The 25644-nt window shown below is 57.6% G+C and overlaps 1 protein-coding gene across 1 annotated transcript in view; it reads left to right on the top strand.

Moving 5' to 3' along the window:
• Nucleotides 1–22670, top strand: part of LRRN2 (leucine rich repeat neuronal 2) — a 59434-nt gene extending 36764 nt beyond the window's left edge. Inside the window, exons 2-4 of the mRNA XM_036441835.2 lie at nt 6438–6656; nt 13199–13416; nt 19662–22670. Of these exons, the coding sequence (XP_036297728.1) occupies nt 19881–22052 (2172 nt within the window). The 5' untranslated portion in view covers nt 6438–6656; nt 13199–13416; nt 19662–19880 and the 3' untranslated portion in view covers nt 22053–22670. The remainder of the gene's footprint in view (nt 1–6437; nt 6657–13198; nt 13417–19661) is intronic.
• Nucleotides 22671–25644: the final 2974 nt, after the last annotated feature.

Below are 25644 nucleotides of genomic sequence, written 5' to 3'. Positions count from 1 at the left end.
TTTAGGGTCACACAGCTGGTAAGAGACAGAAGCTGGACTTGAACCGGGGTCTTCCATAATCTAAAGGCCTTTCCTTCCACGCTGCCCTGCGGAGCATTTAGTTCCGGCTTCCTGAGCCTGGTCTCTGACTAGCCCCCGGGCTTCTGGGGGGATTTAGATGACATTGTCGCCGCCTTCATCGTCAGAAGGCTGTCACTAGGTGACAGGAAACAGTAGGTACGGAGCTGTCACATGGGGAAGGTGAGGTGCTGAGGAAGGCGCTTTGCCGCCGCCGCTGTAACGGAGGCAGCCACAGCCCCCTGCCTGTCCTACTCTGCTTCCGTGTCCCCAAACCCACCCTAAGCCCCCTCTTCAAGCAGGCAGAGTCCGGTCCCCAAAACCCACCACCGGCTTCCGAAAGGGAGTCCCCTTTATGGAAGGCGACAACCCACCGTGTTCAGAACAGTCATTGGCGCCATTGGAATTTGATGCAAGCTTTGGGCCTTCTCCCCAGAAAAACTCACCCACGTGACACACACCCCCTCACAAAAGTGTCTGCGTACAGCTGCGCTTGTTCCCAGACTCATCACTGCACCCACAGGGGTAAGTAGGCTTTCTCTTGGACATGCTGGGGGAATGCGCTTAGGATGGGCCAGTCCTGGCCGAGCGCCCTCTCTCCCCCTTGTCCCATAGCTTTGGAGAAAGCAGAGGACTAGAACTCACACCCAGTCATTGCTTTTCAGGTGTGCGGGAGGGGGGGGGGGGGGAGTTGAAGCCACTGGCCACAAGAGAGTCTTGGCTTGTCTGTCCATTTAAATTGCTTATGGCCCTTCATGCCAGATGTGGGCGGGCTGCCGGACAGTGGGGAGGGGCTCTGTCTAAAGATCGGTCCCTCTTCACGCTGCCCAGGATGCTGGCTCTCAGAACCCGGGATGCTCCCCTTCCACTGAGTTCTCTGGGGAGAGCTGGAGGCCCCCTCGGGAAGTTCCTGTCTGCCCCAGGCGGGAAGCACGTGCGGTCCTAATAGAGCTGCCTAATCACTTGTTTAAATTGGAACCGTGGTGTGCAGTGACTCCTGGCTGGCCCAGAGAGAGCCATCCGCTGGCCTCTGCAGGGACCAGGCCTGGGCACACGGGGCCCCACAGACTGCAGAGCAGGGCGTTCTCCCCAGGCAGGGCTGGCTGGCTGGGGAGCCCCGGGGACGAGGGGCAAAGGCAGCTGACACCTCCCTCCCTCCCTCCCTCCCTCCCTTACGCTGCTGCTCGTGGGCCCCGAGGAGAGGACCCGAGCCAGCTGCCCAGCTCTGCCATGGGCGCCCGAAGGGCAGCTCCTGGCACAGGCGGTCTGGAGTGTGCACCTGCACTTGCCTCCCGGCGGCAGGAGACAGAAAATCGGGCAAGTCCTCAGGCTCCCCAGGCCCAGGGCTGTGGCCATAAAGCCAGCAGGTTCGCTGCGTACCCAGCGTTTGGAGGTCTGGGGACAGAGGCGCTGGGGAAATATCAGCCACAGCCCTGTTAATTACTGCTGTTTTTATCCTTATTGCCGAGGAGAATGTTCCCGTTAGTTCCCTGGAAAACAAGCTGGCACCACCCAGGCCCAGTGCCCAGGAGAACAAGCACTGGCAGAGTACAGTCTCCCAGTTCGCTCCCCTCCAAGCTGGTTCACGCGGCCGGGCACGGCGCCTCTGTGCCTGCCACGTCGTCCAACACACACACACACACACACACACATGCACACACGCACACACACACACATACACACACACAGATACACACATTCATGCTTGCTCATGCACAGATACACATATGACACACACACACACACACACGCATGCTGAGAAAGAGAGAGAGAGAGAGAGAGAGAGAGAGAGAGAGAGAGAATGGGATTGTTGAGAGAGAGAGAGAGAGAGAGAGAGAGAGAGAGAGAATGGGATTGTTACTCCTTACTAGCTGTCTGACCTTGGGCATGAGGCTTAACTTCTTTTAGCCTCAGTTTCCTCATCTGCACAGTGGGGGTAATCTGAGTTGTTACGAGGATGAAAAGAGATAGTGGGTGGCAAGTCCCGGCAGAGAATAAGCCCCTAATGAAATCAGCTATCTTTTGCATCCATTTTAGCTATACAAGGCATAGGTCGTTGCCCCACTTTATTTATTTTTATTTGTTTATTCAGTCGACAGCCCCGTTTTAGAACTGAGGGGGCTGAGCCCAAGAGGCGGGTCCCCAGCACCGGTGTGGGGGGCGGGCACTCTGTCTTCCTCATGTGAAGCCGTGGACCGGGCAGTGTGAGGCTCAGTGTTTGCAGAGTGGCCCCTGCTGGCCCCGCTCCAAGCCTGGGCTCTCCCCCAGCCAGACTGACCTGGGGAGACAGGAGGCCCTGCTGGGCCAGAAGCGGACTGCAGCCCTGGAGGACAGCGGCCTCTCCACAGAGGGGGTCACTGGGGGGCTCCCTGCACTTGCGCACGAAGGAGGGACCCCCCAAGGCAGGAGCTGAGTCTCGGGGCACGCCGGAGGGTATGAGCCCGGGGTGACTCCCGTAGCCCCGCTCCTTTGAGGGCAGCTTAGGTGCCAGGTGACTTCTTGGCCAGTCATGCCTTTTGGTTTCACCCTCTCTCTTACCCCGGAAGTTCTCCCCCACCCCTAGCCACGGTGTCGTATGGCATGTCTGGTTTCCTGGCCCTGGTCCTCAGAGGAGATGGACTTGGCTTCTGGCCCCACCAGACACTCTCCTGTGATGGCCAGGAACAGAGGCTGGGCCCCCTGCGTGTGCTGGCCAGTCCCTGGGGCTTGGGTGTGACCTTTCACACGCACATTCTAAGCTGGGGGTTGGGTAGAAATGAGTCCCAGAGAGCCCACTCCCCCACCCCCCAACTCTCCCCACCCAGGCCCCCCACCTCATGCAGGAATGTTTGCCTGGCTGTGGCTAGAGTGGAAGCCATTCTCAGGGTGAGATAAGAGGTCAGCAGCCGTAGGAGGTGGCAGGAGCTGGTTTGAACCATGCCTCTGCCACAGACTTCTTCCACGGTCTGGGAAGGTCCCTGTAGGCCTCGGTGTCTGGGTCTGTGATGGGAAGGCCCCATTCCCATTCCACGGGGGCGGAGGATTCAACGAAGTCAGGCGCTGGAAGGCTGTGCTTGGTGCCGACATCCAGCCTGCCACTGTGGATGCTGAAGCGAGGGTGGAGGCCTGGCCGGGATAACTCTGTGAACCGTTACACGTGGGATCAATGCTGGTGATTAGATCCCCAGACTGCTGTCTGCAGACAAGGCCGAGGCCTAATGCTGGGGGCGGGCGGGGGCGGGGGAGGGGGGTGGAGACAGGCACTCCCATTTGGGGCCCCTCCACACTGAGGGAATGCTTTCCTGGAGCAGGAGAGAGGCCAGGAAAAGTGGAGAGAAGAGAAGAGAAGAGAAGAGAAGAGAAGAGAAGAGAAGAGAAGAGAAGAGAAGAGAAGAGAAGAGAAGAGAAGAGAAGAGGAGAAGAGAAGACCCCAGCAGTCTCTCCTCTGTGCTCCCCGCTCCCGGCTCCTTCAGGAACTGAGCTGCATAATACAATGGGATTTAATAAAATGCCTTTAACTCCCAAAGTTTGTCTGCTGCCAGCTCCTTAATTAAATTGCCCGATGCCGCTCTGCGAAGGCAGCACAAGCCCCTGTGTTTAAGGAGCATGGTGTTGCCATGGCACCCCCGACAGACAGGGCCGGCGGCTGTGGAGGAGCATACAGATGAGGCGTGGGGGTGGCCCCTGCCCACAGTGTCCACCCCAAAGCCTGCGTGTCCACACACACACACACACACACACACACACACACACACACACACACTCAGTCAGGCTCTGGTCTGGCTGTCCTGGGAAAGGGTTTATCGTCGCTAAGAATGCTGAGCCTGGACTTTGGGAAGGGAGATTCAGGATGGCAATGGGGGCATTTGAGCAAAGCAGAGCTGGCCCGCTGGGATGGCTGTGGCAGCCCCAGGCCCAGCGCTGGGCACTCAGGACAGCCTGGGGGGACCTGGGGCAGCAGTATGCCTCATCTCCCCAGCCCGGGCTCTGAGGGGAGCAGCCCCTCCCCAGAGGAACCTCACAAATACACGTCCTCTGCACACCTCCCGCAGGAGAAGGGAGGGAGGCCCTGGGCCAGCTGACTGGCCTAATGGAAGGAGTGTGTGCTCTCTCACGTGGAGGGTGGGGGACAGGGGATGGCTCTTCTTTCTGGATTTTTCCTTCAGCTGCGGCGGCTCTCAGTCCAGGCTTCCCATTAAAACCAGTTGGGGAATCTTGTCACCAACATTTTGTGAAAACTCAAATATACAGCAAAGTTGGAAGAATTTTCCGGTGAGCAACGATAGCCCACCATCTTCCAGGCCCTACCGTTAACCTTCGCCTAGGCTTGCGCTCCATCTGTCCCTCAGTCCTTCTTATTTTGGGTGCATTTCCCAGTGAATTGCAGACATCCGTCCATGTCATTCTAAATTCTTCAGTGTGTACAACTATGAACTTTTGTTTTATAGGGTGTTTGTTTTCTTGTTTTGACATTAAATCTACACACAAAGAAATCCTGGCGAGTTCTGTGTGTGTTTTAAATGCCAAGTCCCCAGAGATTGACTTGATTGGTCTGGAGAGGGACATGGGGCAGCGATTCTTGTTTTTATTACCCCCCAACACAGTGGTCAGCAAACAGCGGCTCGCAAGATACATGCGGCTCTTTGGCCCCTTGAGTTTTCAGCAAAGGCCAGCTTAGGAGCATCCTAATTAAGTTAATAACAATGTCCCTACCTATATAGTTTAAGTTTAAAAAATTTGGCTCTCGCCAAAGCCGGTTTGGCTCAGTGGTAGAGCGTCGATCTGCGGACTGAAAGGTCCCAGGTTCGATTCCTGTCAAGGGCATGTACCTTGGCTGCGGGCACATCCCCAGTAGGGAGTGTGCAAGAGGCAGCTGGTCGATGTTTCTCTCTCATCGCGTTTCTAGCTCTCTATCTCTCTCCCTTTCTCTCTGTTAAAAATCAATAAAATATATATTTTTAAAAAATAAATAAATAAAAAATTTGGCTCTCAAAAGAAATTTCAATCGTTTTACTGTTGATATTTGGCTCTGGTGACTAACGAGTTTGCCGACCACTGGCCCAGCAGAATGTGGAGCTCCCCCAGCCACGTCCTTTAAGCCCCACCCCTTCACTCCAGGTGCTGTCCATGAATGCGGTCCACCTCTAAGTTCACGCTTTGTTTATTTACTGTGGGCCAGGCGCATCTGCTGTTCTCTTGCTAGCATTACAGAGGGTGTCCTTGGGTCGTGTCTATTTCCTAGTGGCAGACACCATATCTGGTTGAGATGCTGTGCGTGTCGCAGCAATGAAGCCACATACACTTTAGTTTGCTTATCGGGGTGCTTGCGATGACTCCGACTGTGGAGCAGGTGGAAAGACAGTGATGCTGGTGGAGGGTATTCCGAGCGATAGGATGGCAGCGCGCACAGGGTCCTGGTTGTCCCAGCTGAGGACAGCGGCAGCTGTGGGTCTGATGCTATTGATAGAGGTGATGGGCTGCAGGTGGGGTCCCCGGGTGATGATCATGGTGACACTGCTGATGCCACCTCTGAGGGTGATGTGCAGACAGATGCTTATTCGCCCCCTGACACCCGCCTGGGGAGATGCTGGTTGTCACATAAACAAAAGAATCCCATGGTTGCAAGGCGCAGCTCCTTCCGAAAGGCTGAGGCCACCCGAGAGCCTTCACCCCCGGAGCCCGGAAGATGCCGGACTGCGTGCTGCCGCCCATGCTCAGCCGCCTTGGTCCACTGCCAGGCCCGGCCCCAGGAGTCAGCGCGAGAGGGTCATTGGGAAGGTTAGTTTGCGATGAGCAGACCGGGGAGCCAGCCGGACTTGGGATGCCTGCCGCCTCATGATCGATAGAGATCTTATTTGCTGCCTGTGTGGTTTCCTGTCCTTCCATTCCGGGTACACTCTTGAGAGAGGACAGAGGGCAACCGGCCCCTCCCTGAACCCAGGCAACAGGGGACAGAGGGATGCAAAGCCAGTGCTTAGTGGCGTCCCTCTGAATGGTTCTCGACTACGGGGCTAAGGAGGGAGGTTGAAGGATGAGGTCGGCTGCTAAGACTTTTATATTTTTATTGTCTATAAATAAGCCCAGAGGATGATGCTGAAAAATACCTTTAAAATAACCTTGCCCAGCTAGAACCAGTTTGGCTCAGTGGATAAAGCATCAGTCTGGGGACTGAAGCGACCCAGGTTCGATTCCGTCAAGGGCATGTTCCTTGGTTGCAGGCACATCCCCGGTAGGGGGTCCGCAGGACGCAGCTGATGGATGTCTCTCTCTCATCAGTGTTTCTAACTCTGTATCCCTCTCTCTTCCTCTCTGTGAAAAATCAATAAAATATGATTTTTTTAAATAATAATAATAAAATAAAATAAAATAAAATAGCCTTGCCCAACCCTTTTGTTTTACAGATGAGAAAACTTGGGCCACGTGGGCAGCAAATAAAATCCCTGTTGAGGACAACAATAAATAGCCTTCCTGTACATATGTCTCTGATGATGCAAAGACACCCCACGCCCGTGATCTGACTGGAGCTTAGGCCAGCCCTGCGAGCCGCCAGGGAGCTTCCTGCCCGTCGGACGGATGGCTCCCGAGTCCCTCCCAGATTCTTCCCACTAGCAGCGAGCCAGGTGATGTTTTTGTAGCACGTACAGCTCGTCGTCCATATTTCACACTCGTGCTTTCGTGTGTCCATATTTCACATCTCTGTGCAAAAGACTTCTGTCCCTGCCTCTCGGAGGAGGACACTGAGGTTCCTAGAGGTTAAGCGTCTTGCCCAGCTTGCACAGCGTCACTGTGCAGAGTGGAACTAGCACCCGGGATCCCTGTGTTCGTGCCCTAGGGTTGCCATATCAAAGCACTACGAGCCACAAGGCTTAAATAACAGAAATCCGTTGTCTCGCGGCTCTGAGGTCAGAAGTCTGGAATGAAGGTGTCGGTCAGACCAGGCTCCCTCTGAGAGACTCCTTCCTCACCGCTCCCAGCTTCTGGGGGTGTCTCTCCTCAGCCTGCAGCTGCAGCCCTCCAATCTCCATCGCTATCCCCACATGATTCTCCCGGTGCCTGTGTGTCTGCATCCGAACTTCCCTCCTTTTATACGGACACCAGTCATTGGGTTGGGGCAGTGGTCGGCAAACTCATTAGTCCACAGAGCCAAATAATCAACAGGACAACGAATGAAATTTCTTTGGAGAGCCAAATTTTTTAAACTTAAACTTCTTCTAGTGCCACTTCCTCAAAACAGACTCACCCAGGCCGTGGTTATTTTGTGGAAGAGCCACACTCAAGGGGCCAAAGAGCCCCATGTGGCTCACGAGCCGCGGTTCGCCAACCACTGGGTTAGGGCCGCTGTGATCCAGTATGACCTCCTCTTAACTCGATCCCCTCTGCAAAGACCCTATTTCCAAATGAAGGTCACATTCACAGGGACTGGGAGTTAGGGCTTCAATATATCTTCACGGAGATGAGAGGTCACAGTCCAACCACACTGGTCCCTGACCCAGGCCTACGGCCTTCCACGCATGCAGCTTGCATCCTGTGCTCAAGCCTCCGTTTCCTCCTCCCCCTCTCTTACTCCCGAGCATGAGGCGCTCTCCTCTCCTGCAAGACAGAGAGCTGGGAGCACTTTCCAGCTTCTGCTTCCCAAGTTCCCAAGACGCTAGGGTAGAAGCATGAAATATATGGGCCTTTTGTCTTCGCTACTCCCAGACAGTAAAAATCATTAAGGCTTGCTCTTAATTAGTTTAATTTCGAAACTTCTCAATATTGATTTAACCTCCACTCCTTTGTACTTGCTGCAGGCACTGAATTATGCCTGTTATTGATCATGGATAGAAGCCTTTCCAGCCACCAGACTCTGGGGCGCTGGGAGCCAGGGGTCCCCCAGGGGGGGTGCTGGGCTCAGGAGGTGCAGACCAGCTTGGGAGAGGGAGCCTCTAGGCCGGCTTGGGAAGGGCCCTCCCCTGAGGAAGGGCTGCTTGGCGTAGGCCAGGGGCCAGGGCTGTCTCTTGGGTTGGCCCCGGCTCACAGAGTTTGAATAAGAAGTCAGCTGGCAGTTGTCCAATCCCTTCCAGGCCTGAGGAGAGCTAGGCAGTGGGCTCTGCAGGAGGGGACGTGGGGTCAAGATGTAGAGCACAGGTTTTGGCACCAGCCATAACCACGCTGGGGTCCTGGCTGGACCAGCTGTGCATCCTTGAGCATTTCACACTAGTGATGTGGGTCAGTCATCCATGTCAGTGTGTGAGCATGTAGTGCAGCCCCTCAGGGCAGGCCCCAGCCCAGGGCCTGGCTCCGTCCTCAGTCGGTGGCTCCCATGGTCACTGCTGCTGTCCCACTGAGAAGAGAAGGCCTAGACTTGGCATCACAGTCTATCTTCTAGCCCTGGCCCCATTCCTCACTTGCTGTGTGATCTTGGGCAACTCACTTACTATCCTTTCCATTGAAACGGGAGTGACGGCACCTACAACCCTGCAGGGCTATTGTGAGAATCACATAGGATGGTGGCTATGGAAGGATTTAAATTGCAAGAGAAATCCCCTCCTGACGGGTTAGGAGCAGTGATGGCTGGAGTGGTCGGAGCCCTACATGTGCCCTTTGGCGGCCCTCTTCCTGCACTGCCGGGTCCAGACCGTTCAGTCTGGCGCGCCGCTCCGGCCTCTTCCCCACGCCATGCACACGGGACCTCAGGGCAGCCACCTCGGGATTCACGCCACGCGTTTTACCCAGTCCGTCTCCAGTATGCGCATGTGCCTTCCACCATCTGCGCGCCTGCTGACCTGCTGAGTCCGGCAGCACTCCCCTTGTGGTTTTTTTTTTAAAAAAAAACAGCTTTATTGAAGTGGTGAGCTTGCATGCCATCAAATTCACCCATTTTTAGGGGCAATTCCATGACGTTTGGTCAAGTTGCTCTGATTTTTTTGGCCCAACATCCCACCTGTGTTTTCTCCTCCCTGTGCCCCTGCTGCCCTCGGTAAATGCCGGTGACACCGGTGCTCATGCTGCAGCAGAGCGGTTTTCTATCTGTGCCTTCCTGCCCGCCCTCCCCATAACCTTGTACCCCAAGACCCACATCACACCAGCATCCAGTCAGGGCTCGGTGAATGCTCTTTGTGTACACAGTGGAGGTGAGGGGGGTTCTGGAAACTCTAAACTGTCTAAACTGTCAGGATAACGATAAGAAGCTCATCATGTACATATATATATATATATATATATATATATATATATACACCACACACACACACATATACACATACATATACACGTACACATACACGTACATATACACTTACATAATTCTAATCTCAACTTGGCCATTATCCAGCCCAGCAGGTCTCAGAGGGGAGCAGCTGGAGGCTTGGGCAAGCCTGGGCCCCTGGCCGCACCCTCAGAGAGTCTGAGTCTGGAGGGGGCTGGGTCCGAGACACCGCATTGCTAACAAGTCTGCAGACGGTGCTGATGCTGGGGCTCAGGGCCCGTCACTTAAGAACCGCTTGCTGCTCTGGCCCAGCCCGCCCATTTCCTGGGTGAGGAGCCAAGGCCTGGAGAAAGGAGAGGACATGTTCCAACGCCTGTCCTGAAGCCCAGACTCAAACCCAGGCCTGTGTCCTGGCCTCTGCCTCCCCCCCACGTCCCCCCCCGGCTTCAGAGAAGCAGGCTGAGGGGTGCAGAAGGTGGACAGAGCTTCCCCTAGGCCTAGGCCCCGCTTGGGGAGGGGAGACGGAGGAGAAGCTGCTGGGGGAGAGGTCAGTGGGACTGGAGAGGGGACCAAAGGCGGGGTCCAGGTGAAGGAGTGGCCAGGGCAGGCCTGCAGGAGGAGGTGAGGGAGGACGGCCACTCTCCCCGCAGTCAAGGCGAGGCGGGGGAGGGGTAGGAAGGGGCCGCTGCAGGCTTCAGCTGCAGCCATTCATCTCGCGGGCTGCCTGAGACAGCTGACAGAGGGAGCAGGCGCTGAGCCCGGCAGACACCAGGCTCCTTCCACCAGCGATTTATCTCTCAGCTTCATCTGGCAAACCTGCTGATGAAACGAGTCTCCTTCTCTCTCCGCCTCATCAATTTTCATTCTCATTTCATCTTCCTTTTCCGTTAGAAGAGGTTCGGCCTTTCTCCTTGTTTAACTCGCCTCCCCATTTGATCCACTCACTGCCCTTCCTCCTCAGCTGTCCAGGCCCCCGAGGCTCTCCCCAACATCTCCCCCCCTCCCCCCACCCCGCCAGCTCCTCCCCCATGCCCTGGGGGTCCCTCCCTCTGTGCACAAACACTGGAGAGAGAAACCCAACACACACTCCCTCCCCCATCGAACTCCCCCATCCACCTTGAACAAGACTGGAAGATCTGTGGTGCTTTCCCTGTGGTCCTGGAGCAGCTCACAGGCTGAGAGAAGAGATGAGCATCATACTGGACCGGATTCTCAGAGGATGCGGGAAGGGGCGAGGGGCTGGTTCATGGTGATGGCTGTGGTCAGGGACAGCTTCCGAGAGAGAGGTGCAGTGTAACATGACACACCTGAGAAAGGAAATGGGCAGACATTACACACCTGAGAAAGGGAACTTCTAGGCAAGGGCCCTGCATGTGCAAAGGCACTGGAGCAGCGGAGTGTTGCTTGCGCCTCTCTGACCGCTCCCCCTGCTTCCCTGCCCCGGTGTCTAGCTCTCAGGCACCCATTGTGTCCAAAGGGGTGTCCTGAGGTACAATCTCTGGCTTCCAGAGGGAACCTTTTGAGAATGCTACAGGGTCTGCCCCACACCCCCACCTGATTCTAGAAAGAACGGGGCGGGGGGGGGGGGGGTGTAGGGAGGGAGGCTGGAGGGCTCATGGATCTGGGCTTGGCTGCCCCTCTGGAATTACTGGGCTGCTGTCAAGCTGGGACGTTGAGACTCGGCCGGAGGGACCGCTTGACCCTCCCAGTGCCTGTCTGGTGGTCTAGGGGCCAGGGATTGGGCCTCAGCAAACAGAGGAGGGTGGAAGGGAAGGGGACTCTACTGAGCACCAGGTGCTTTATGGACACACACCCCACCCCATGAGACAGGAGCACCTGAGTGAGGATGCCCAAGGCCAGAGGGCCAGCACTAGGATTCACAGGGAACCACTAGCCTAAGCCCTTGGCTGGGCAGGGGGGACGGGGGGGGGGGACAGGGGGAGAGGAGGGTAGGGGGGACGGGGGGGGGGGGGAGCCTGGAGTGCACAGGATTTGGCCAGAGGGGAGCCTGAGAGAGCTCCAGAAGGGTGAGCATCATCAGAGGATCGTGTCGAATCCAGAAGCAGAAACTGAGTCAGAGAGAAGTGCCTTCTCTCCATGAGGGGAGTGGCTGAGCAGGAGAGCCATGGGCAGGGGCAGGGGCAGGAGCAGGGGCAGGGGCAGGGTGCGGGCCCCAGGAAGCCAGGCTCTGGGGGCCATTGTGTCTCTGGCCAGTTGGTGAGGAAGGAGGCGGAAGGGGCCTGAGCCCAGACAGCCAGCCACCTGGCCTTCGGGAGCTCTGGAGCAACCAGCCGCTCCTCTCTCCCTGCCCTCCTTTCCTTGCCTTTCTCTCCCGCTGCCACAGATGTTTTCTGAGCTCCTACTATGTGCAGACAGTTGGAGGAACTGGCCACGTGGAGCAGAGTCCCTTCTTCCCCTGAGGGGCCCACAGTCTGGTGGAAGAGACAGACAGACAAGTAAACAGGTAGTTTATGACGGAGGGAGGTTAGGGCACAGAGGGGTCCCGGAGAGGGAGGGGTGGGACCAGCCTGTACTGCTCTCCGGGCCGGCAGGACGGCCCCACTCCCTGCAGTCCTTCTGGTGCAGTGCGACCAGACAGAGAGACTGGCGCCCTCCACTCCTGATTAAGAAATAAGGGGACAGGCTTCCTCCCAGGCCCAAGCTCTACCACCCTCTGCCGGGCCACCAGGAGGCCGGGGAACAGAGCTGTGTCTGGACAGGTCCCTTCCCTCCCAGCCTAGAAGGGGTTTTTACTGGAACCCTGAGGCCTCTCCAGAGAGGAGGGGAGGGAAGGACGCCAGGCACCTCCTCTGTCCCCAGGGGGTGCCTCCAGTTTCCCTCCTGCTCTGCTCCAGAACCCCACCACCACCACCATCCACTCTTAGAAGCCAGCTTCTGGCACCAGAATCATAGGAAGAGCAAGGGCTGGCCAGTGGAACCCACCGGGCTCTCATCCTGCTTCTCCCACACTTCGCTGTGGGGCCTTGGGCTGGCCCACTGAGCTTGGGGTTTCTGGCCTACAAAGCACTCCTGCCAGGCTGCGGGGTGCGGCCAGCACACAGAGATCCCGGCCGGAGAAGGGCCCAGGAATGGCGCGTCTTTCCTCGGGGCTTGGCTCTATGCCGCAGGCATCTTCAAACTACGGCCCGCGGGCCACATGTGGCCCGCAGAGGAGTCTGATCCGGCCCGCCAGGTTTTTTGGGCAGTGAGCGCAGCCGAGGTGTTACAGTAGGAATTAGTAGTTCATATAGTCCGGCCCTCCAGCTCTCTGAGGGACCGTGATCTGGCCCCCACTTTAAAAAGTTTGAGGACCCCTGCTAGTATTGCATCCGTGCGGTGCTGCCAACCAGAGCCGAAGGGACTCCGCTTACCTAGAGGGAGCTGCTCAGTGGTCAATGGTTTTCGAGCTTTTGTACCTGCAACCCAAGGCCAAATGCATGCCTTTTCATCATGTCCCTGTACGGGCTGTGTGTGTGTGTGTGTGTGTGTGTGTGTGTGTGAAATAGAGGGAGTGTGTGTGTGTGTATGTGTGTGTGTGAAATAGAGGGAGTATATGTGTGTGTGTGTGAAATAGAGGGAGTGTGTGTGTGTGTGTGTGTGTATGTGTGTGTGTGAAATAGAGGGAGTATATGTGTGTGTGTGTGAAATAGAGGAGTGTGTGTGTGTGTGTATGAAATGGAGTGTGTGTGTGTGTAATAGAAGGAGTGTGTCTGTGTGTTTGTGTGTGTGTGTAAAAGAGGGAGTGTCTGTGTGTGTGTGTGTGTAATAAAGGGACAAAGGGTGTGTGTGTGTATGTGTGTAACAGAGGGAGTGAGTCTGTGTGTGTGTGTGTGTGTGTGTGTGTGTAATAAAGGGAGTGTCTGTGTCTCTGTGTGTGTGTGTGTGTGTGTAATAGAGGGGGGACTTCTCAACCGTGTTTAGCTACATACAATGCACTCTGATGTTTCTGTTTTTATTTCTGTTTTTAAAACGCAGATTGTAACCCGCTTTAAACTGTTTTCATGACCCACTAATGGGCTGCCCTTCACAGTTCGTGGCAGTAGAGCACGCCCTGCCCCTGCAGGCGAGGTCTGCCCTGCACCACCCTCTGGAGAGACAGAGATCAATAGCGAAGTACTGTTTCCTCGAGGAGCCCGCAGCCTGGCTGGGACGGCAGCCCTGCAGCCTGACAGCGGGAACCATGCCGTGTGGAGGTCTGTCCCAGCGTCTCTGGTCCTCGGGGGGAGGGGAGGGGTAACCACGTAACCACTCTTCTCGAGGGAATTGAAAAAGCACCTGGGTGGAGGGGGCATTTAGGAGGGGTTTTGATAGCTGAAGAGGAGCTCAGTGGTTGAAGCTGCTTTTCAGGCAGCCTGAGATGCCCAAGGGGTGAAAGAAACAGCAAGTCTGGTTGTTGAGTGGGAGCACAAGGTGACTGGGCGTGAGAGGCTCACTTAAGGGTGAGGATGAGAGATCAAAGAGCATGGAGGAGGTGGGGGGAGGACACGGTGCTGCCTAACACAGTGTTTCCCAACCTTCTCTCATGATGAGAATCACCTGGTGGAGTTGTTAAAACACAGATTCCTGAATCCCAACTAAGAAGTGCTAAACTAGAATTTTTGGGAACATATAGGTAAAATTGTATACTTAACTAGTGCTCTAAGACAGATTTTATATACAGAGCACTAAGTTAGGTATGCAATTTTACCTATATGTTCTCAAAAATTCTAGTTTAGCACTTCTTAGTTGGGATTCAGGAATCTGTGGTTTAACAACTCCACCAGGTGATTCTCATCATGAGAGAAGGTTGGGAAACACTGGCCTAACAGATATGGGACTTGGTGGGAGAAAATGGAGACGATGGCTGAGTTTGGGGCACGTTGAGTGGGAGGAGCCTCTGAGGCAAGCAGGTGGAGGCATTGGGGGCAGTTAGAAGTGAGGCTGGGCCCCTCCCTCCTGACCACCTGTGGGCTTGTCCTCTGCCCAGTGCCCCAGAACCCTCATGAGAAGACGGGGGGAGGGGGAGTCTGCAGCAGAAAGGGGGTGAGCAGCACTGCACAGATAGTGGCCAGGACCCAGAGGGCTTTGGGGAGGGGAGTCACAGGGGCGCACGGGGCCAGGAGGTCACCCTGCCATCTCCCTGCCTCGGGGCAGCCTGGCACTCACAGGCCTGGGCCCCAGGATCCAGCCTGAGCTGGGCCCTCAGGCGTAGAGCAATTTCTAGGAACTATGGAAGGAGGAAGAGGACTCAGCCTTCCTTTCTGGAAAAGGCTGATGAAGCATGAGGCCCTGAGAAGCTGTAGCCCTCAGGAAACACACGGATGCACTAGGTGAACTTGAAGTCTGATTTTGTGGCATCCTTTGAAGTTTCCAAAGACCATGTCCCTGGTTGTGATGGAAAAAGAAAGGAAATCTGGGTTAAAAAGATGAAACTGGCCTAGTCCGTTTGACTAAGTGGTTAGAGCAGTGGCCTGGGGACTGAAGGGTCCCCTGTTCGATTCAGGTCAGGTGACGTACCTTGGTCAAAGGCTCAATCCCTGGCCCTAGCGAGGGCACATGAGGGAGGCAACCAATTGATGAGTCTCTCTCACATCAATGTTTCTCTCTCTGTTTGTCTCTCTTCCTCCGTCCCACTCTCTCTAAAAATCAATGGGTGGGGAATATATCCTCAAGGGAGGATTAACAACAACAAAAAAGATGAGACTTGTTTAGGGGACAGAAGTCAAGACAGTGGCTAACACCAGACTGGGGCGGGAAGAGACTGGAAAGGAACCTTTCCAGGAACCTTCTAGAATGCTGGAAATATTTCTGTCTTGAGCTCCGCGGTAGTTAAACTGGTATCCACAAATGTAGGCATTCATGCAGCTGTGCCCTTAGAATTAGTGTTGTTTGTGCACTCTCCTGGACAAATATTACGCCCCAATAATATTCTTTAAAGGTTGAATACAAACGACGATGAGAGATGAAAAGTAAAAGAGAAGATGGAATAAGAGACAACATCAGGGGCCAATGAAGGGACTAAGAGGCATGGCATCTCCCTTACGCCCACAGCTATTCTGTGAGCCACGCCCCAGCCTGGGCGTTTGAGGTTCAGAGAATCACCCACTTTGCCCAAGGTCACACTGCGAGGGGCAGAGCCAGGTTCACACTGATTGCAAAGCCCAGGGCCCTCCCTTCACCTCTCTCCCCCGCTGCATGAGTCATGCAAGGAATTCAGGCTCTGGAAGACTAGACAAACACCGCCTGCGCCCCGCCGAGGCCTGCTCCAGCCCTGAGGTCCTAGTTGCCTGTGATTAAGTGAGAGGTGGGAGTGCGGGCCGTGCTCACCTCCCAGGAGGGGCAGAGGCCAGGTGGACAGATGGCTTCCCTCCCTCTGCAGCCCTTCCACCCGGCGCTTATCTGCCAGCGAGGAAGCCAGAGTTTATCAACGCTCCACTCAATTATGCTGCCCATCTGTCTGCGCAGCTCAGGGGGGCCTGGCACTGACGCTGCGAAGGCCAGGCAATCGATCACCGCCTGCCGCCCTCCCCTCCCTCCAGTACCCCAGCTCTCAGGGGTTGGGTGGAGGCGCCAGGGAGGGGGGATTTCTGGGAGGGAGGCTGTGAGTGGCTGGAGGAGCAGCAATTTAGATGTGGCAGGAGCACGGGGACTGTGCGGGGCGGGCGCGGGGCCGGAGAGGAGGAAAAGGCAGCTCTGGCTCCTGACAGCAGCATCTCCAGAGCTTCGTTTAATAATCAGGCCCACACTCTGCTCAGTCCAGAGCAGCTGCCTGGGGCAGGTGGGGCCTGCAGAGCCAGCCCTTCCAAGAGAAACGTTGGCCCCCGGAGCGGGCAACCCTGCTTCCCTGACTGTAGGCCCTGGGCCTTCTGCCTCCCGTAGCTGAAGGCCGTGCGGGCAGCAGTGCTGGCAAAGAGCCACAGCCCCAGCCCCCAGTCAGAAGGCAGGCCCGAGTCTGCGTGAGGCCTGCTGGCTGTCTGCCCTGCGGTTCCAGGCCCAGCCACATTCACCTAGCAACAGAGTCTTCTTCCCTCCGCCATCCCGCCAGTGGGTCACTGTAGCCGGGAGCCTAGGTGTGGCGCCTGAGGGTAGCCAGGGAGAAGGAGGCTGCCCTGCACTCTGCTCCTATGAGACAGGCATTGGTCCGTGGGGCAGGGAGCGTGGGCCGGGCTGGCGGCTCACATTATAGAGTCAAAGACCCGGGTCTGAATCCTGGCCCCACCTGTAGAAGCTGTGCAACCTCTGGCATAGGGGTGTCGAACTCAATCAGAGAAGGGGCCAAAATCTAAAATCCAGCCTAAATCGCGAGCCGAATGGTTTACTGAACAGTCATAAACTGTCATTGTGATGGAAACGCAGCGGAGTGCAGTGATGACAGCGCGGTGCGGGCCACATTGCAAGGCCTGGCAGGACGGATTTGGCCCGCGGGCCTTGTGTTTGACACATGTGCGAGTCTGGCAAGTCAGCTGGCCTCTCAGCGCCTCCGTTGCTTTCCCTGCAAAGGGAGACTAAATCCCTCCTATGCCTACACGCAGGGTTGTGGGAAGATGACACGTTTCCCTATCTGTATCCACTCACACATACCCTCTGACGCACGGTGGGGACACAAACAGCACGTAAGACCCGGCCCCTGCTCCAGGAGTTTGGAACCCCGTTGGGAAAGGCACACATGATTAGCCTGAACTCCTGCTCACCCGGGAGATTATGGATACGAGACAATTAGCTTTCTCTGCGCTCCTGGCAGAAACGGCTCATCAGCCTGCGTGAGTGGGCCGCGTGCAAGGCAGCCTTCCATGGCGATGGCAGGTGAGTGGGCAGCTCTGAGCTCCACTTTGGACGGGCTGCACGCTCAGCAGGGGTATGGGGGGCTTTTCGGGCCTTTGCTAAGTCTCAGAATCAGAGGTGAGTCATCAGGCCCCTGCCTCTCTCTCTGGGTGCTGCACCCAGGGCCTGGCCTCCTGGTGAGGCCAGAGCATTGCCTCAATCACCCATCCCAGCCTGGGGTGCAGGGAAAGGCCAGCGCTGGCCGGCCCTGAAGGGTTTTCATTGTGTGTGTGTTTTTTTTAATATATTTTATTGATTTTTAATAGAGAGTTAGAAACACCGATGAGAGAGAAACATCAATCAGCTACCTCCTGCACACCCCCTACCAGGGATGTGCCCACAACCAAGGCACATGCCCCTGACCAGAATCGAACCCGGGACCTTTCAGTCCACAGGCTGACACTCTATCCACTGAGCCAAACCGGTTTTGGCGGTTTTAATTGTTTTAAATGGTTTCTCCATCACAAAATTGTTAGAACAAAGGAGAGACACCCTGGACTCGGGCAGGGTCTGAGATGCCTAGGGCTCAGCTGAAGACCCCTCCCCACCCACTCCAGCCTTCTCTGCCCATGAATGGTCTTGGGCTCTCGCAATCACTGCATTTTGGGTGCTGCCTAGAGAGGCAGTCCTAGAAGGTGGGGCATACTATTGTGTATTTCTGCTCACATCTCCCCACCCCATCACCTGGGGCAACACTGAGCACACCATTGGCAAGCATACCATAATGCCCTGTTTCCCCGAAAATAAGACAGGGTCTTATATTAACTTTTGCTCCCAAAGATGCGCTAGGTCTTATTTTCAGGGGATATCTTATTTTTCCATGAAGAAGAATACGGTACACATTTATTGTTAAATGAAAATAAAGGAAATTTATTACCTGTATACGGTACGGTAGTAGTCAACACAAACCAGACAAACTGTGAATCCTACAGTATCAAGAATTTACTCATTTATTCAATGACAATCATGTCATCATCTTCTGGAACATCATCATAACAATCCAATTCCTGAATTTGCTGGTGAATTTCTTGTGACTCCATTTCTTTCAGAACCAGTGGACCAAATCTCTCATGTTTAGCCTAGCGGGGCCTTATTTTCGGGGGGATGCCTTATATTTCACTCAGAAGGAAACCTGTAGGTGGGTCTTATTTTCGGAGGATGTCTTATTTTCGGGGAAACACGGTAGAGGCTTGTCAAGTTCTAGGGCCCAACTTCTGTTCCTCCTAAAAGCCCTGGTTAGAGGGCCTTCCGACCCCGGGGGATGAATGGAGCTGGAAGGAAACTAACATTTCTTTTCTTCTTTTTTTTTTTTCTTTATTGATTTTTTTACAGAGAGGAAGAGAGAGGGATAGAGAGCTAGAAACATCGATGAGGGAGAAACATCGACCAGCTGCCTCCTGCACATCCCCCTCCCGGGATGTGCCCGCAAACAAGGTACATGCTCTTGACCGGAATCAAACCTGGGACCCTTCAGTCCACAGGCCGATGCTCTATCCACTGAGCCAAACCGGTTTCAGCAAAACTAACATTTCTTGAACTCTTTCCGTGTGCAACACAGTTCCCTTCCCCCTAATGAGGAACAGGAGCTCCCAGAAGTCAGTAGCTGTTCCCACGGCGCTCTGGTGGGAGTGGTGTGTGTGTAACAGCAAGATCTCCTGCTGGTGGGTTCTGCCCTTCATGCCAGGTGTAGGCAGGAAGCGGGACTTCTGGCCTTGGACCCAGTTCCATGACAAGGCCCTTTGGGAACCAGCTATCCCTGCTGCCTCTCCACCCAAGGAGTGTCCCGCAAAACCCCCTCCCCTGATCCTGGCCACCAGGCATGGCTGGGGTGGCTGGGCCCCTCAGGCCCCCCTTGCACACGTATGTAGGTGCACGCGTGCCCATGTGTTTGCTTGCCCTGAGTTTTATGGGTCAGTGCCCACATAAGTCCTGGTTGGGAAAAACAACCGTGACAAAATGCACCCAGGTGGCTGCCAAAGAAGGAGGGAGGGAGGGAGTCTGATGTAAAAGGCATGCCGCTCTCCCGCGCAGGGCGGGCGCCATGCCTCCCATGGTCATCCCGCACCCGCCCAGGAGGAGTAAGCATCCCTCAGGCAGGACCATCGCCTTCCCCAGACAGTCTGGGGTGGGGTCAGCGGGCGCTGCCTTAGACGGTCCTGGGAGCCCACACTGGAAGGCAGAAGCCGCACCATCCTCTGCCCAGAGCACTCAGAGGGACGTCTGCAGACTCCCTTCATTTTCCATTTACCGAGGGAGCCCAGGGGGCAGATGGAGAGAGATGAGGAAGGTTGGAGAATCCACTCCACCTCTCTCTGGGCTCAGAGGACTCTGAACGTGACAATGATTGCAGCGTCCCCTCTCCACTACACACACATACACACACACACACACACACACCTTTCCCGAGTCTTCCAGAAGCTTCCAAGGCCCAACCTCTTCCTCCTGCCCTGAAGCCTCCCAGTCACCCACTTCCCGCCTCGGGTCCTAGAAAGAGACACTAAAGCCTACGATCCAGGTCAGGGCCCAGGAGACCCAGCCGCTCAGCTCTTGGCGCGCCTCTTGAGTCAGACAAGGGAGCGGGGAGGAGGGATGGATTCTGCTTCTCTCCGCCTGCCTAACTCTGCCTGCTCTCCTCCAGGGCTGCCTGCTGGGCATGGCGATGAGTGAGCGGGCCCCTCGGGCAAGGATGGAGAGCCGCACCCAGGAGGGCGGGAAGTGACGCCCAGCCGGCCCCCATGACTGCCTTGGGAGCGGGGCTCCCCAGGCCCTGGCAGGCTGCTGACCCTCAGCCTGCGAACCGCTAAGGGCAGGACCTGAGACTTTTCCTGTGGATGGTGCCCTCCCCCGCGGCTCCGCCATGAGGCTCCTCGCGGCCGCCCTCCTGCTGGCGTGGGTGGCGGGTGCCGCCGCCGCCGTGCCCGTGGTCCCCTGGCGCGTGCCCTGCCCCCCGCAGTGTGCCTGCCAGATCCGGCCCTGGTACACGCCCCGCTCGTCCTACCGCGAGGCCACCACCGTGGACTGCAACGACCTGTTCCTGACGGCCGTGCCCCCGGCGCTGCCCGCGGGCACGCAGACCCTGCTCCTGCAGAGCAACGGCATCGTCCGCGTGGGCCGGAGCGAGCTCGGCTACCTGGCCAACCTCACGGAGCTGGACCTGTCCCAGAACAGCTTCGCCGACGCCCGGGACTGCGACCTCCGGGCGCTGCCCCAGCTGCTGAGCCTGCACCTGGAGGAGAACCAGCTGACCCGCCTGGAGGACCACAGCTTCGCGGGGCTGGCCGGCCTGCAGGAGCTCTATCTCAACCACAACCAGCTGCGCCGCATCGCCCCCCAGGCCTTCGCCGGCCTCGGCAACCTGCTGCGGCTGCACCTCAACTCCAACCTGCTGCGGGCCGTGGACAGCCGCTGGTTCGAGGCGCTGCCCAGCCTGGAGATCCTCATGATCGGCGGCAACCAGGTGGATGCCCTCCTGGACATGAACTTCCGGCCGCTGGCCAGCCTGCGCAGCCTGGTGCTGGCGGGCATGAGCCTCCGGGAGATCTCCAGCTACGCCCTGGAGGGGCTGCGCAGCCTGGAGAGCCTCTCCTTCTACGACAACCAGCTGGCCCGGGTGCCCCGGCGGGCGCTGGAGCAGGTGCCCGGGCTCAAGTTCCTGGACCTGAACAAGAACCCGCTGCAGCGGGTGGGGCCGGGGGACTTCGCCAACATGCTGCACCTCAAGGAGCTGGGCCTGAACAACATGGAGGAGCTGGTCTCCATCGACAAGTTCGCCCTGGTCAACCTGCCCGAGCTGACCAAGCTGGACGTCGCCAACAACCCCCGGCTGTCCTTCGTCCACCCCCGCGCCTTCCACCGCCTGCCCCGGCTGGAGACCCTCATGCTCAACAACAACGCGCTCAGTGCCTTGCACCGGCAGACGGTGGAGTCCCTGCCCCGCCTGCAGGAGGTGGGCCTCCACGGCAACCCCATCCGCTGCGACTGCGTCATCCGCTGGGCCAACGCCACCGGCACCCGCGTCCGCTTCATCGAGCCGCAGTCCACCCTGTGCGCCGAGCCGCCCGACCTGCAGCGCCGCCCGCTGCGGGAGGTGCCCTTCCGGGAGATGGCGGACCGCTGCCTGCCCCTCATCTCGCCCCGCAGCTTCCCGCCCAGCCTCCGCGTGGCCGCCGGGCAGAGCCTGGCGCTGCACTGCCGGGCGCTGGCCGAGCCCGAGCCCGAGGTCTACTGGGTCACGCCGGCGGGGGCCCGGCTGACCGCGGACGCCCGCGCGGGCAGGAGGCGCCGGGTGCACCCCGAGGGGACCCTGGAGCTGCGGAGGGTGACTGCGGCCGAGGCGGGGCTGTACACCTGCGTGGCCCAGAACCTGGTGGGGGCCGACACCAAGACGGTCAGTGTGGAGGTGGGCCGGGCTCCCAGGAAGCGAGGCCGGGACAAGGGGTGGGGGCTGGAGCTCCGGGTGCAGGAGACCCACCCCTATCGCATCCTGCTCTCTTGGGTCCCCCCACCCAACACCGTGGCCGCCAACCTCACCTGGTCCAGCGCCGCCTCCGCCCCCCGGGGCCAGGGGGCCGCCGCCCTGGCCCGCCTGCCCCGGGGCACCCACAGCTACAACATCACCCGCCTCCTTCAGGCCACAGAGTACTGGGCCTGCCTGCGAGTGGCCTTCGCCGACGCCCACACCCAGGTGGCCTGCGTGTGGGCCAGGACTAAGGAGGCCGCTCCCTGCCACCGGGCCTTCGGGGGCCGGCCTGGGCTCATAGCCGTCCTGGCCCTGGCTGTCCTCCTGCTGACCGCCGGCATAGCCGCCCACCGTGGCCCCGGCCAGCCCCGGCAGGGGGTGGGCGGGCGGCCTCTCCTTCCAGCCTGGGCCTTCTGGGGCTGGGGTGCCCCCTCGGTCCGGGTGGTGTCTGCACCCCTCGTCCGGCCCTGGAATCTGGGGAGGAAGCTGCCCGCGTCCTTGGAAGGAGAAGAGACGCTGTCACCACCATTGTCTCACGATCCCTGGAGCTCGGCCTGTCCTCAGCCGTAGAGAAATGAGGAGGAGGAGGACTACTTTCTAACAAAAGGGAAGCCACCTGGGCCAGACGCCCTGCCACGGAAGTGACATGGACCCGTGGCTTCAAGGCCAGACAGCTGGGCCATGGCAGACGGGGCGTGGTGGCCCCGGGGGCTGCTCCCCACCACCTCCAGAACGCGGCCCTCACCTTGCCGGGGGGCTCCTCTGCTGCCTTTTGGAGGAGCATCTGCAAGGGACAGAGGACTCTGGCGAACACCTCCCACCTCCCCAGCTGTCTACATGCCCAGAGGCTCCTGGGCAGCGCCTGGCTGTCCCTGCGTGTCCCCAGGCCCTCAAGATGTGCCCCTCCTCCGCCGTTCCTCTGTTCAGTCTCAGTTGCTTGCTCTTCCCCCTCCAGGGCAAGGGCTGAAGGAGGCCTCTCCTCCCGCCGTGGGCACCGCTCGGAAGGATGAGGCTACCCAGGACCGCCGCCTCCTGGCAGCCAGGATGGCGCGCGCTCAGAGGCTGACTTTCTATAGGCGATTTTGTACCTTTGTGGAGGAATGTGTCACCTCCCCCAGCCCAGTTCGCTCTTTTCTCCTGTTTTGTAAAAAATAAAACGAAATAAGAAAAACATGCTAAGGAGGGAAAGGAGACAAAAGGAAAATAGTCCTTTGAGTCCTGAGTACAAACTGGAGCTCTCTGTGGGAGGGGGGAGGCCGCGGGAGTGGGGGGGGGTTATACCTGTAAGCCTAGAGGGGAGCGAGGGAGGGGTGGGAACCAAAGAGGAGAAAGAAAAGGAGGGGAAATGGGGAACCAGGGCACTGGTTTCCCTTCAGTTTTCAATCCTGGCCTCCTAGACAGTCCTGTAACTGAGCCTCGGAGCTGGGAAGAGGGACAAAGAGCCGAGAGGCTGACACGAGAGGGTGAAAGCATGGGTGGGCGGCCAGGAGGAGAGTGGGAAGAGAAAGGGAGAAAAAGCCAGAGATGGAGGAGGGAGTGGAAATTTCCATCACCAAACACTGTCACCCCCTCCTCATTCTCTGATAAGCAATTAACATGCCAGTGCGTAAGAAGCACTTCCCGGGCCTCTTTCTAATTAAGCAAACCCAAGGGGCAGAGTCATGCCGAGAATTGCAAATCATCAAGACAGCTAGAACTTGGCTCACTGGGGCCGCAGCCTGTGTGGGGTGATAGGGGATGGGGGCGGGGTGAGGGCCGTGGGACAATGAACTCGGTGCATTTATCTTTCCGGTCCATTTCAGTATAATCTGCAGGGAGCCTGGTTTGCTTTCACAGAATTTTTTTTTTTTTTTTTTTTAAACAGATCGACTTCCGAAGCCCAAGGGTGAAGAGGACATGAGAGGCCACGGGGGCGAGGGGAGGGGCTGCCGTGGGCCAGGCAGCGGGGCAGCTTTTTGGGGAGTGTCTGGAGAAAGTGATGGAGCTACTGGAACTGAAAAGCAGCAGGAGGTGGGCCTGAGGGCCCTGTGCTCCAGACATGTCAGCAGATGCCTCAGAGGCTGCGCTGAGCCGCTATGGAGTCACTGGTGGAAGCCAGGCCAGGCAGAGCATCGGCCCAGGACCCACACAGAGCACCTCACCCCAGCCAGAGGGGAGTGCTCCTCCCTGGGGGAGCACAGGAGAGCAGGGTTCTCTGCAGATCTTCCCAGAGGCCTCCTGCCCCTGAGCTCAGCCTGCCTCGGAGTCACCAGGGCCCATGGGTGGTGGGGCCCACCCCAGGCTCCCCGCGGAGCCTCTAGCCTAGCCCTGGGAAGGTCCCGAGCCTCCGCCATTCTAACGCGTGTTCAGTGATCCTGATGGTCTGGGGGCTGCGTTTTGAGGTCCTCAGGGCTCTACCCAGCATGTCGTGCTTGAACACCCCACTCCTGCCCCAGGCCCCAAAGGGAGAGCGGGTGGGGCCTCTGCTCCTCCCACTTCGCTGGTGGGCTGCTCCCAGGGGTGGTGATGTGCTCTGTGTGGAGGGGGTGGGCAAGCAGAGACAGCAAACACGCTCCCGCCCCTACCGGCGCCACAACCTGGGCTCTGTGGCCTCCAGTGTTCTCTCCTGGTGAGCCCTGGGGTCACCACAGCTACGTTCTGGGCAGCTCCGCCAACTGACTGGAGCTGGCCTTGGGAGCTAGCCTATTGGCCATCCGAGGTCCAAAAAGCAGGAGGGGAGGAGGTGGGCAGGGCCTCTGCGGATCATGGAAAACTGCAGTTGAAAATCAACACCTCCCTTCCCCTCAACTTCCCTCACCCCTCCTCCCTTCTCCCCTCCTCTCCTCTCCCCTCTCCCCTCCCCTTCCCTCCCTTCCCCTTCCCCTCCCTTCCCCTCCCTTCCCCTCCCCTCCCTTCCCCTCCTCTCCCCTCCTTTCCCCTCTCCTCCCTTCGCTTCCCCTCCCTTCCCCTCTCCTCCCTTTGCTTCCTCTCCCCTCCCTTCCCCTCTCTTTGCTGCCTTTCTGGATGGACCCACATGGCACAGAGCTTCAAGCTCTTGCTCCCCTAAGTGAGCACCCAGAAGCCCTGGGAAGCCTGTGGAGCCCTGCAGCCCCCTCCCGTCACCTGCTGCCACCCCACACCTCCCCTAGGAGCCCTGGGCCCAGTGGAGCCACCCGGACAGTGAGCAGCGCACAGGGGGAGGCCCGAGGCCTCAGCTCCCACCAGCTCAGAGCAGCCCGGACGTCCAGCCTGGGTGGAAGGTGGAAGGCCTCTTTGCTACCTTCCTTTCCCTCAGACACCTCAGCTGCAGACAGGAAGCCCTGGGGGAGCAGGGGCGGGGGGGGGGGGGAGCTCCTGGGGAGAGGGGGGGGTCTATTCCGGTGTCCAGGCTCCGCACACCCAGTGTCTGGCTGTACTGCTACTTCCCAGGTGCCCTGGAGCCACAGCTGCTTGAGTCCTTGCAAATGAACCCCTTCTTCTGGGGAGGAAAGGCAGTTATGGCGACGTAACCTGTCTTTCAACCGGATCCCCATGTCCTAAGCCAGTGGTCGGCAAACTCATTAGTCCACAGAGCCAAATATCATCAGGACAATGATTGAAATGTCTTTGGAGAGCCAAATTTTTAAAACTTAAACTTCGTCTAACGCCACGTCTTCAAAATAGACTCGCCCAGGCCGTGGTATTTTGTGGAAGAGCCACACTCAAGGGGCCAAAGAGCCGCATGTGGCTCACGAGCCGCAATTTGCCGACCACAGTCCTCAGCGCGTTGGCTGCCAGGAGCAGTGAGGTGAACAGAGAGGACACAGTCCGTCAGGGAGAAGGAGAAAGAGGCTCCTCGTGGGGGGCTGTTTCCTAGAAAAGCTAGACACGGAGGGAATGGGAGTGGGCCGCCTGGCCCGGCTCAGAGCCGGCATGTGCTCAGGTGCCTGCGAGCAGGCGGGAGGGCGGGGACCATGCCCTTCTGTCTATTAACACAGGCCAAGTGGCATTTGAAGTCAGCATTCACACTGGACTGAGCATGTAGGCAGCTACACATGCTGCGTTTAAAACAAGCAAAATAGCTATTTCCCCGGTCTCTTCTGTACGTGGAGGGTTGCTTTTTTAACCCTCAATAGAAAGCACAATTTAATTCTGTTTAAATGTTAAGTATGTAAGGCCTATCATTTCCATCTATCAGGATGAT

Source organism: Pipistrellus kuhlii, unplaced genomic scaffold, assembly GCF_014108245.1.
Source record: "Pipistrellus kuhlii isolate mPipKuh1 unplaced genomic scaffold, mPipKuh1.p scaffold_m20_p_18, whole genome shotgun sequence".
In the NCBI taxonomy this organism is placed as follows: domain Eukaryota; kingdom Metazoa; phylum Chordata; class Mammalia; order Chiroptera; family Vespertilionidae; genus Pipistrellus; species Pipistrellus kuhlii.
The sequence above is the reverse complement of the archived record's forward strand: the minus strand, read 5'-3'. Positions and strand labels throughout refer to the sequence as shown.